Source organism: Microtus ochrogaster, linkage group LG3, assembly GCF_000317375.1.
Source record: "Microtus ochrogaster isolate Prairie Vole_2 linkage group LG3, MicOch1.0, whole genome shotgun sequence".
Lineage (NCBI taxonomy): Eukaryota > Metazoa > Chordata > Mammalia > Rodentia > Cricetidae > Microtus > Microtus ochrogaster.
In genome coordinates, this window is record NC_022029.1 from 40,453,154 (window position 1) to 40,465,831 (window position 12,678).

The window sequence follows — 12,678 nt, forward strand, 5'->3', positions numbered from 1 at the left end:
GAGTTTTAAATCTTTAACAAGGAGGCATATTTATGAGGTTTGGTATTTTGGGTATTCAACGTCTAAGTTGCTTGCTTGCTCAATGTTTTCTTTGGTTTCGTCCTAGAGTTTTTTTCATTTAGTTTTTATGTGCAGTCCCATGTAGTGGCATCATGGATAATGCCAGAACTTGAGGGACTGAGGTAGGAAGGTTGCAAGTTTCAAGCCAGTCTGGGCTACATAGTGGTAGAAATGTGCTCACCAGGTAAAAGATTACAAGTCCAACTTTAGTGACCCAGTAACACTTTGTAACTTCAGATCAGGCCGGACTTGGTGGCACACGCTTTAACCCAGCACTTCAGAGGTAGAAAGGCGGGAGAATTTCTGAGAATGAGGCCATCGGGGTCTACAGAGTCCAGAGCGAGTTCCAGGACAGCCAGGATTGCACAGAAAAATGCTGTCTCGTAACACAACAACAATAATAATAACAATAATTTCATATCATCAGTGGAGTCATAGTACAAAAATCATAGGAGCAAGCACGCATCAGGGTGGCCTCAGCCTTCCATCCCTAAGGCCAGGTGTGAAGGTGGTGGTATGAGTGGTGGGGGCTTAGCTCTTCCTCCTCAGCCTGAGGTTTGATTTCACAGTCTACTCCTGATCTGCTAATTTAGAAAGTGATCAGAAAAGGAGAACAAAGGCGGAGCACAGAGTGGGCCGTGTTTAAACCGAGTATACCTGGCTAAAGGACCTGGGGCCGAGAACCTGTTCGGAAGAAAAGGCAATGGAGAGTTTAAGGTTAGTCTAGGCAAACAGACCTGCAAAAATAAATACATAATGATATGGAAGCAATTTAAGCCTTGAATCATAATATCTTTGACAAAAGATTTACATTCTAGTACCATGATTAAAATGTGTGTGTGTGTTCAATTTTCATTGCTTATTTACTATAACTGGCATAAAATAGGTCGGTTGTTCCAGGGTTTTTAAATGCTTTGCTGAATGAGCTACAATTTCAAAAAGCAAATTGTTTAAATGCTACTAAAACTATTTAATGTTTTTCAATATGTTACTATTCATATCCTTTTTATATTACAAAACTTTTGACAGTGCTAAAAATATACTAATCCCAGCATATAGAGTACATCAACATGCATGTTACCCTTTTATGTTAGCTACTTGATTTTTACTATTTTAGTTCCTTTTTTTAAAAAAAAAAACTATTTTTATTTTATATGTATTGGTGTTTTGTCTGCATGCATGTTGTGATGATGTTAGATTTGGAGTTACAGACAGTTGCGAGCATCCATGTGGGTACTGGGAATTGAATCCCGGTTCCCTGGGAGGGTTGTCAGTGCTCTTAACTACTGAACCATCTCTCCAATCCCTGATTTTTACTATTTTCTTGTTGTAAACTGTGTTACTATTTCCCACAGTTAGCGTAGCTAAAGTTAAGTCTGATTTCACATTTTTTGTTTGAAATGTGTAGATAGATTTCTGTCTCCAGTAAACATCAATTTTTAATTCACTGTTCGGGAGACAGAAATATGTGTCACTTTGCTTCCTAGAGTGGTCTTGTGAGATTAAATCATCTGTTTATAACTATTATGCTTAAACATTCTAAGAACATATTTAAAGTCATGCTGTATTTAGTTACTATCTGACCAAATGCTGACCGTAAGGGACTTAAAGAAGACACGATTTATTTCAGTTCAGGGTTTGAGACGATACAGTACACCAAAGAAGCAAGAGACAGAAGATTTCAGGGCTTCAAACTGGTTCATGTAACAGTTTAGAAAGGCACCTCCCGGGCTGGAGAGATGGCTCAGTGGTTAAGAGCATTGCCTGCTCTTCCAAAGGTCCTAGTTCAATTCCCGGCAACCACATGGTGGCTCACAACCATCTGTAAAGAGGTCTGGTGCCCTCTTCTGGCCTGCAGACATGCACACAGACAGACTATTGTATACATAATAAATAAATACATATTTAGAAAGGCACCTCCCTCAAATTAGGTTTTATAAGTGTGTATTTACATGTTCATGTTTATGTATGTGTGCACGTGTGTGTGGAGGTCAGAGATCAACATCAAACATCTTTCCTCAATTGCTTCTCCACTTTATTTATTGACAGGGTCTTTCACTGAAGCTGGAGTTCACCCATTTGCTGAAGGGACCAGCAAGCCTTAGAAATCTGTCTCTGTCTCCCCAGCACTGAAATTACAGATGTGAGTCACTATTCCCAGATTTTCTTACATAGGTGCGAGGTGATGAGCTCAGGTCCTGCTGCTTGATGATACACACTTTACCAACTAAGCCACTTTTCCAGACTCTGCATTAGTTTTTAAGTGAATTGCATTACTGTAGAATAAATTCATGACCAGGATATTATTCCCAAGGACAAATGCTTCCTATTTTCAAAAGTATTGACTTGGGAGAGGATCCCAAGTCTGGAAGGAACTAGTTAACGAAAACCAAGTATGTTTCTGTACTTTGCTTTGACAGGAAATTTTGATTGTGTTTATATAATGGCATGCAATGTCGGGGGGGATTTAAAACGCTTTTCTGAATATATAACATCTTGAAAAGCTTTTCCTAGAAGCACATACCTTGCGATGATTCATAAATTCCATTTATACCTGCTCTGTAAGGAACCACGATGGGGAGTGCGCTCTGAGACAGGAGCTCTCGTGTGATTTCCAAACTCACTGGAATTGTAACTGGAATCAGCTGGCTGCTCCTTGCCTCAGGAAAGATCACGATGGTGCAGACCTGCTCCCATCCAGTAATCTTGTTCGCTCCACTGTGTAAATGCTATGCGCTCACTTTTCAAAGGTTTCTTCTTCTTTTTGTGGCATTAAAAATTGCTAGTGCTGCTGAGCCCAATGGTGCAGGCCTTTAATTCCAGCTACCTGGGAGACTGCAGCAGGAAAGGAGAAAGTTCAAGGACTGAACTACAGAGTGAGTAGAAGGCCAGCCTGGGTAACTTAGTGAGATGCCTGTCAAACAAAACAAAACAAAACAAAAAACAAAACATATGTTCAGAAGCGCGCAAGCGTGCGTACACACACACACACACACACACACACACACACACACACCCCAAAACAGGTCAGGAGCATAACATTCAATGGACTCATTGATGGAGGATTTTCCCAGTATGTATGAGGTCTCTGCTTTCATCCCCAGCACGGCAAAAAGAAAATTGCTAGTATTCTTTTTGTTCATATCATGGGAGACTTAAAACATTGAATGTATTATTCTTTTCCTGATGAAAATTAAACAAAAATAAAGATAGAAGAGAAGAGCCAGAAAAGAAAGACTCTTCATAAGTGAGTAGGGACTTACTCTATATTTAGAACCTTGCAAAGATTAAGGAGTCTGCCAAGGGGCATAAATGAGATAAGAGTAAATTCAAAGAACATTGTTTAGACCAAATCTAGGCATGTGGTAGCTTTAGCACACCAAGCAAGATACATTGTTACCTTCATGCAATTTATGGTATGAAGAAATCTTCTTTTACATTTATTTTGCCTGTGGGCATGCATAGGTTGGAGAGGGAGGACAGCTTTTGGGAGTTGGTTTACTTCTTCTACCTACTGAGCTCCGGGGGCTGAGCTCTGGTCACCCAGCTTGGCAAAATGCAGCTTTACCAATTGAACCATCTCACCAGTCTCCAAACAACAAAGTTTAATTAACAAGCAATTAATAATGCTATTGTACGTAGTCCCTACCCTAAGCCAAACATCATGTTAGTATTAGGAAGCAAAGATCAGTAAGTAACAATACATCAACTACAATACAGTTTGCTATGCACTAGATCTCGTCCTGACCAATTTTCATAGGTTATTTAATTTAATAATTAAAATAATCTTTCCAGTGGGCGAGAGAGATGATTCCATGGGTAAGAGCATCGACACCTTTCCCAGAAGGCCTGGGTTTGATTCCCAGCATCTACATGGTGATTCACAACTGACTGTAACTTAAGGCCCCGGGGGGATCTGATGCCTTCTCTGGCCTCCATGGACACCAGGCACAAATGTGGTACACAGACATTGGGCTTGTTTGAATAAGAATGGACCGACCACATAGGCTCATATATTTGAATGCTTAGTCTCCAGGGAGTGGAACTGTTTGAAAGGTTTACAAGGATTAGGAGGTGTGACCTTGTTGCAGTAGGGTGGCCTTGGAGGAAGTATGTCACTGGGGATGGACTTTGAGGTTTTCAAAAGTCATGCCAGGCCCATTCTCTTTCTCGTGGCCTGTAGATCAGGATGTAGCTCTCAGCTCCCACTCCAGTGTCATGAGTGCTGCCAAGTTCCCCCACCGGGATAGTAATGAACTAAACCTCTGAAACTGTAAGCAAGTTCCCAATTAATTACATACTTTTATAAGCGTTGTCTTGGTCATGGTGTCTCTTCATAGCAGTGATTAAGAGAGAGATACAACAAACAAAACACCCATAAACACAAGTAGGTAAATAAATAATGAAAAATATTACTTGCCATTAACACCACTGTTTCTAATAGATAAATTGAGATTTAAAAAGCTTAAGTAATACACCCATAAATCAAATAATTAGTAGAAATTGTGGTGGACTAATGAGATAGCTCAGCAGGTATAGAACCCACATGCAAGAAGAAGGAACATATTCTTTCAAATTGTCCTGTCACACACACACACACACACACACACACACACACACACACGGATATATTCACTCGCATGGTGCACACAAATGTAATCTTTAAAACATTTTTAAAGCTTTTAAAAATTGTGAAGGTTGAATTAGTATAAAAATCATTAAATTCGGGAGGGAAATGGGAGGCTGGGAGGAGGCAGAAACTTTTTTTTCCCTTTTTTTCAATAAAAAAAAAGAAAGAGAAAAAATCATTAAATTCAGAACCAATGGATTTAATCACAATACTGTGTCTCAACATTTTTAGTCTTGAGGAACTTAGTCTTTTAATGGGAGTTAGCTTTGTTAAATAATTATGTAAAAATACACCAAGATAACTCTGAGAACGATTAACACTGTTGCCAGCCAGTGATAGATAACAACAAGACCCACAAATCAGAACAGGTGATCATCTCTGAGAAGGGTGTTGAAACATGAGCAACATCTTTACCAGGACATGGAGTAATATCATAAAGTTAAATAAGAAAAAAATGGTGAATATTGGGTTGTTAAGGAAATATATTTGAGAAGGCAGGTAAGTGTTTTATGCTAAATGTAAGAGAAATGTGTATGGTTTAAAGACAAAGTCAGTAAGAGAAGCTTGGAAGTGACACATACCAACTGCACATAATGTCCAATGCTACCTTTGCAGGATTAGACTCCTGTCGAGTCCTCTATGAAGCTTTTCAAGTTGATAATGTGTAGCCATGAGACAGTACTTAACTTCTTTAAGCACAAGGAATTTAGCCATGACTCTTTTTTTTTTTTTTTTTTTTTTTTTTTTTTTTTTGAGACAGGGTTTCTCTGTGGTTTTGGAGCCTGTCCTGGAACTAGCTCTTGTAGACCAGGCTGGTCTCGAACTCACAGAGATCCACCTGCCTCTGCCTCCCGAGTGCTGGGATTAAAGGCGTGCGCCAGCACCTCCTGGCCCATGACTCTTTTTTAAATGAATTTTTCAACAAAGATTTTATTTATTTGTTATGTTTACAGTATTCTCCCTGCATGCCAGAAGAGGGCACCAGATCTCATTACGGATGGTTTTGAGCCACCATGTGGTTGCTGGGAATTGAACTCAGGACCTCTGGAAGAGCAGCCAGTGCTCTTAACCACTGAGCCATCTCTCCAGCCCTCATCATGATTCTTGCCTCAAAGGATGGCTGTAAAGATTACATTTGTAATTGCCCTAGCACCTAGTAAGTACACAAAATTTATGGAATGGGGTGGCTTGAAATTGAGAATGAAGTTTCCCAGGATCCCTAGAGACATTGCTTTATATATTAAATTTCATAGTGTTATACACATGAAATTTATTATCTGTCCCTCTTCCCACACACTCCAGTAAAAGACTTTCCTGTACATTGGTTTATATATCCAGCAAGCTGCTAGTCAAACAGTATTCTACAGATTTTTGTGTGCTGAATGAAGAAATGAAAGGTGCTTACAAAACAGTGTAAAAATGAATATTGTTCATTATGATCTCTCATATTTAGACTTAGATACAAATGAGACAGACGAAGGTAAAGAAATTTACCTGCTTTCTATTTTTTTTTTAAGAGGCCCAAGCCTAGCGCCTCGTGAATGCTAGGAAAACATTCTAGTGCTAAGCTAGTTAGATGTCAGCTCTCTTTAGTTTTTTTTTGTTTGTTTTTTTTTGTTGTTTTTGTTTTTTTTTCGAGACAGGGTTTCTCTGTGGCTTTGGAGCCTGTCCTGGAACTAGCTCTGTAGACCAGGCTGGTCTCGAACTCACAGAGATCCACCTGCCTCTACCTCCCGAGTGCTGGGATTAAAGGCGTGCGCCACCACCGCCCAGCCAAAAACCATGTGGTTGCTGGGAATTGAACTCAGGACCTCTGGAAGAGCAGTCAATGCTCTTAACCACTGAGTCATCTCTCCAGCCCCTCTCTTTAGTTTTTATTTCTTATTTTGTGTCAGGCTCTCACAAGTTGCTCATGCTGCCAACTGTGTCCTCCTTCTGTCCGTTAAACGCTGGGATTGCTGACCACTCCACACAGAGGCTTTTTATCTATTTCCAAAAAAGTGTGATAGCTCGTTTTCCGTATGTGACGACATCAGCATACAGAGTGACATCTAGTGGCTGCCTGAAAATCAATCACTGATAGCAACTTTAAGAGCCTGTAATGAACTAGACTTCTAGAAAGGGAAGAAGAAATTAAGTAGTAAACAAAACAAAAACAGACAAAACTTGTGAAAACCTGGTATAGAATATTAAAAAAAATGCTTCGTATGGGTTTTCAGTCCTCCAGGCTTCCTTAAGAAAATGGGTAGTTATTGAGAACACAGATAGGAAATCTGAATTGATTTTACTGCTCTGGAGAAAGAGCCCGGCTTGAGATGCAACCTTCTAGAGGAAAACTATCCGAGTCAGAGAGCTAGTATGTTGTAGTCTTCCGGAATAGCTGAGGCAAGCTATCTCTAAAGTTTAGCAAAACTTCTGGGGCCTGTCGGAATTGTGGCACCGCTAGAGGTCCGAACTGTTCTATCGAATCTCTCGGCGATCCATTTGGACCCACTCGATCTCAAGATCGACATCTGATTAGTTTTGTCTGAGCCGGCTGCGGAAAAGGGCGGAAGCGCGCTCTTTTAAAGTCTGCGCCGGGGGCCTTAGGCCACTTCCGGCGTGGCCATGGCGGCTAACGCGACCACGAACCCGTCCCAGCTCTTACCACTAGGTAAAAGTCTTGCCTGGGGAGCGGGCCGGTTGCTGCAGTTCCGCGCCGGGGGCCGAGGCGGGCCTGGCCGTCCCGCCCTTGGCGTTTCCGGGAAGACAGACCGTTTTACCTGTGGCCGGCGAGGGTCCCACTTAGTGAAGGACATCCTCGGCCTTCTTTGTGAGCCCGCCAATTAAGATGTCGTGGGTAGCCGTCCCAAGTCGCAGTTTGGCGTTTTCGGTCTCCAGGTTTGGTAGACCCCATGCTGTGTCTGGTTGTGTGAGGAGGGCGCCACTGTCTACAGTGAATCTTAAAGGAGAAATCTGGAAATGAGCCCCTTTATTCATAAATTCATCAAGCAGTCCCCTCACTGTGCCAGGGTACTGTTGAATAATGAGCTTAAATTACAGCCCTTGCTTCCGGACAGCACACTGAAAACCATGGTACTGAGCAGTGCTAAGTTGGCTGCAGAGATGCTCAAGTTGGTCTCCAAGCACAGAGGTAAAGGCGAGGTGAGAGAAGTGACAGGAAGCTGATTGATGTCCATAATAATGCCCTCTTTCCTGGGATGTTGAGGCGCTGATGAAGTTAGTGAATGTAGCTGTGATCGGAAGTTTTTGCAGTGTCCACTCCAATATGTGTTAGGTCCGTAGAAACACTGACGAGGAAAATCTGTCAAGTTCTTTACCTTTTGGTGTGTGCGTTTTCATATATTAACCAAATAATCTAAATAAAATTGCAGTCATATTCATTGCAGCAAAAAAAAAAGAGGTAAGGCAAACATTTGTGCTAATGGTCGAACAGAGGTTTGTATAAGATGTAGTAGCTGAATGACTGCTTTTTGTTTAATGATACGAAAGTAATAAATAAGCAGTCAAATGTTTGTTGAACTAATAAGTGGGCAAACAGTCCTTCTCCTTCCCCAGAGCTTGTGGACAAGTGTATAGGATCAAGAATTCACATCGTGATGAAGAGTGATAAAGAAATTGTCGGGACACTTCTAGGATTTGATGACTTTGTCAGTATCCTTTCAAAACGTGGTAACGGTACAGGTTTTTACAGTTGTATTCGTATAAGAGCTCTAGCCAGATGATGTATTTCTGTTATTATATTAAAAATCATTTTATTTTCTGGGAACTTGGTAGCATCTTAAGGGGTGTGCTTGCTGAGAGAAGATAGCGTTCTTGGCAACAACAAACCTTTTAAATTTGCACCATCGTGTTGAATGTATTTGGAACCAAACCAAAACATAAAGCAGGATAAATCCAACCTTGTTTATTTTCTTAACAACAAATTTCAGATATGGTGTTGGAAGATGTCACAGAGTTGTGAGTAGTATTACAAATTAAAGAATGGGGACTTGGGGAGGAAATCTCTTTAAATTCAAGGCAGGCCCCTTAGTCGCTTTTCTTTTGCTGTGAAGAGACAGCATGACCAAGGTGGTTTATAAAAGAAAGCATTTACTGTGGGCTTGCTCACAAATTTCCGGGCTAGGGTCCACGACTTCCATGGCAGGGAGTGTGGCGGCAGGCAGGCAGGTGTGTGTGGGGTAGCTAAGCACTTATATGTTGAAATAATCACGAGGCAGAGTGAACTGGGTATGATTTGTTCTTTTGAACAATCATAAACCTCAAAACCCACCCCCAGTGTCACACCTCCAACAAGACCGTACCTCCTAATCATTCCCAAACATTTCTTCCAACAGAGGACCAAGTTTTTCAAACATATGAGCCTGTGAAGACCACGCTCATTTCAATACCATAGCAGAATTAGTATGATTTGTAAAAAGTATTACCTGTTGGAATTATTTTAATACTGAAATTTTATTTTCTGGTATTTGTGAGATTGGGTTAGAGGATTATTATCTTAATGTTGTTTTTCCTGAATTTCTAAGAAATTCATGCTAACAAGCTTTATAGTGAACTATATTTACATTACAATTATTCAGTGGGCAGGCTGTGCTTCTGAAAATTATTGTAATTGTATGAGTTCACATTCGTTCATATGTAAGAATAAGGGTTGAACCCAGGGCCTTCTGCTTGGCCACCCAGGTGTGCCTGCCACCAAGCTGTTCTCCTTACCCCAAGAATAATTACTAGGAAGGGAAAGTGTTTCCAAAATATTGCCTTTGAATACTTGTTTATCCTGACTCCATTCTGTCTGTTTACTTAGTGAAATTACACCAGAAGGAAGAAGGATTACAAAATTAGATCAGATTTTACTAAATGGAAATAATATAACGATGGTAAGACTTTAAAACTTTTATTTTGAATTCAGTATACTTTTATGGGGCAGGGATCACAGAACTGACTAACCGCTGAGGATGGGAAGGGAGCCGTGGGTGATCAGTGCCCCGAAGCAACTATCAAAAGAGGACTGGTTCTTAAGATTAATTTGCCTAATAATTTAGTTCATAAGAAATCATTTTTGAACCTCTTAAACATGAATTAATGTTGGGATTAGTAACAGATATTGGTGACTTGGAGGAAATGGAAATTGAAGGATGGGGGAGAGACAAAGGTGACTGGTCTATGAGGAACACATGAGGTTTTTCAGGTGGTATGATGGTGTTATTAATAAACTCCTTTTCTCTGATGCAGCTGGTTCCTGGAGGAGAAGGGCCTGAAGTATGAGTGGATTTCCTTGACTTATTCTGGCTTTTAAAAACCTTTATCGTTTGGATTCTATAAAATGAAGTTTCCGTTAAAAGGAAATACTTTGAAGATATACACCCATTTTTCTAAGCTAATCATGGTTATTTTGGGAAAGGAATAGTTGTTTTGTTTTTTTAAAGACTTAAAAAAATAAAAATGTTTTTGGTTAATTGGGATTTTATTTATTATGTTGAAATATCTAGTGGAACAAATATAGTAATTTTGATACTTGGTTTCATATTGATTTCTGTTTATTTTCTTCCTCATTTATTTGATTTGGGTTGGGGCACGCCATTTTATTCAGAGGCTTGAGGGTGGGGACGGGTGGAAGAGGTCTATCTGAGCCGATGTATGGCTCAGCAATTAAAAGCATTTGCTGCTCTTTCGGAAGACCCTACTTTGGTTCCCGGCATCCACATCAGGTGACTCAACTTCCTGTAACTCCATCTTTGAGGTATGAGTTCCTCTTCTGCTCTCCATTAACAACTGCGCACCATCACAGACACTCGTGTAGATAAAAATAATCTATAAAAATGAAATGAAGCAAACACAAGTAATAACAAATTAATTGGATGTCTAGGAGTAATGGTGTGTATCTGTAATCTCAACACTTGTGCCATAGCACAAAGTTTGCTGCTAGTTTGGGGTTAACTTTGTATAGGTAGTGAGGAAGGACGAGGCCAGCCTGGGCTATGAAACAAACCAAACAGCTTTTTTGTTTCAAACAACTCGAGAAGTGAAAAGATAAACCACAGAGTAGAAATTATTTGTGAGTCAAATTGCTTATTAGAGACTTATATGTAAACTGTATAAAGAACTAAACTCAATAATAAGACAGCTAGAAAATGGGTAGATTATCAAAAGATAATAGAAGAGTCTTAGGGTTTCTGTTGCCGTGATAAGATATCATGACCAAAAACAATTTGATGAAGAAAGAGTTTATTTAATCTTACAGTTTGTAGTTTGTCATCCAGGGAAGTCAGGGCAAGTAATTGGTGCAGAGGCCATGGAGGAGTGCTGCTTGCTGGCTTGCTCTGTAGGGCACCTGCCCCCAGGGAACATTGTGGTTGGATTGAATGGTCTTTCCCACATCAATCACTAAGAGAATGCGCCACAGACTTTCTGGCCACTGGCCAATTTGATGGGGACATTTTTCCACCTGAAGTTCTCTTCGGATAACTAGCCTCTAACAGGTTGACATAAAGCTAACAGCACAACTGACTCCTTATTAACTTGACATACAAACACATTACTGTTAAACCTTAACTTTTCATTTCTTGTTCATACTCAAGATATGTTAATTTTACAATACAAAACCAATAACTTTAAAAGTTCCACATTCTCCCACCCCCCCCCTTTTTTTTTTTTTTTTTAGTTTTGCAAGACAGGGTTTCTCTATGTAGCCTTGGCTGTTCTGGAACTTGCTCTGTAGACCAGGCTGGCCTCAAACTTACAGAGATCCACTTGCTTCTGTTTTCCAAGTGCTGGGATTAAAGATATGTGCCACCACCACCTAGTTTAAAAGTTCTACATTTTTGAAAACATTATCAATGTTTAATGTTTTGAGGATTCAGTAACAAATCAATTGAAGATCTTTTACTTAAACTAGCTTCATTTTCTCTGAATTTTTCTAAGAGTTAGAAATTTACCATTACACTTACTGCTTTAGAATGGTCAGATTTTACTTCTGAAAAAATCCAATACCTTTAAAAATTAAAATTTTAATGTTAGTACAAAATTTACTTCCTAATGTTTTGTTTTTAGAAAACTTTCTGCAGCAAAAGATACTTACGTTTGAATTACAGTACTGCAAGGCACATACAGGACTCAACTCTTGTGAAATGTAAGAGTTACACTCTCTAAAACAGGATTTTAAAGTTCTTGGTCAACTGGAAATACTACAAAGTCAGGTTAAAAACACTGCCCTTACAGGGTCATGTACTTTCTGGAAATTCACTCACCATGTGTGTGCAAATAACCCTTTAAAAGACACTAGTCCTTGAAACCAAGAGCGATTGAGGACAGCATGCGCAGAAGGCCCCAAGTTTAAATTGTCATTGCCTCCAGAGACTGGTCATCTTTACTGTTTTCAAAGATTTGAATTTAATAATGGGGTAATTCTACCAGAAACAAAGATGTTCATTTTCTTAAAACAACACACACACACATATAAAAAAAAAACCCTCTAGCATCAATTCTTTTTATAAAGAATGCTAAATGGATTATTTTTGTTCAGTAAAACTGAAAATATACCATTTAAGTCTTTCTACCAAATTTAATGCAGCTTAATTAAGGACCAGGTACACTTTTTTCCTCTCAACATTTTTGGTCAAGCATGTCTAAACATAAATGCAAATGGAAGTTTAAGAGGTAGGTTTTTTTTCATGATGAATTTTGTATTTCAAGAAAATAAAAACACTGTGTTTTCTTAAAGTATTCGTGTCTAATGAAAAGAAAAATAAAAGATATGCTATCGGTACAGTCTGACATTTTAACAGCTGTAGTACTGGACGTTTTGTGACCAGATGCGTTTTCAATTCTCTCAGAGTCAAAATACAAGTCTGCCACAGTTCCCTGGTGGATCATTGTCATCAAATACATTGGGCTGAAATGAAGCTCCACATTTCTTAAAAGTTCAAACACTCCAAAAGTTCGGTCTTTCTTTTTTTTTTTTTTTTTTTTGGTTTTTCGAGACAGTGTTT

At 39.5% G+C, this 12,678-nt stretch overlaps 1 protein-coding gene across 3 annotated transcripts; it reads left to right on the forward strand.

Moving 5' to 3' along the window:
• The first annotated feature begins 663 nt into the window (after positions 1 to 663).
• Lsm5 (LSM5 homolog, U6 small nuclear RNA and mRNA degradation associated) lies at positions 664 to 10,146 on the forward strand. 3 transcript variants are annotated; one of them, XM_026786003.1, is made up of 6 exons: positions 664 to 777; positions 2,110 to 2,203; positions 8,249 to 8,344; positions 8,623 to 8,650; positions 9,495 to 9,567; positions 9,923 to 10,146. In XM_026786003.1, the coding sequence occupies exons 3-6, from the start codon at positions 8,290 to 8,292 to the stop codon at positions 9,953 to 9,955; spliced, it is 189 nt and encodes a 62-aa protein (XP_026641804.1). In that variant the 5' UTR covers positions 664 to 777; positions 2,110 to 2,203; positions 8,249 to 8,289; the 3' UTR covers positions 9,956 to 10,146. The 3 variants fall into 3 exon arrangements, with proteins under 3 accessions (XP_026641804.1, XP_005360850.1, XP_026641805.1); XM_005360793.2 differs by lacking the exons at positions 664 to 777; positions 2,110 to 2,203 and adding an exon at positions 7,224 to 7,343; XM_026786004.1 differs by lacking the exons at positions 664 to 777; positions 2,110 to 2,203 and adding an exon at positions 7,350 to 7,834.
• Positions 10,147 to 12,678: the final 2,532 nt, after the last annotated feature.

Bases quoted from the DNA above. Each gene is read 5' to 3' on its own strand.
- Lsm5 (XM_005360793.2), top strand. From the start codon at position 7,298: ATGGCGGCTAACGCGACCACGAACCCGTCCCAGCTCTTACCACTAG. The intron at 8,345-8,622 runs GTATCCTTTCAA...AACAAATTTCAG, and splicing joins AGGATTTGATGACTTTGTCA to ATATGGTGTTGGAAGATGTC. The intron at 9,568-9,922 runs GTAAGACTTTAA...TCTCTGATGCAG, and splicing joins ATGGAAATAATATAACGATG to CTGGTTCCTGGAGGAGAAGG.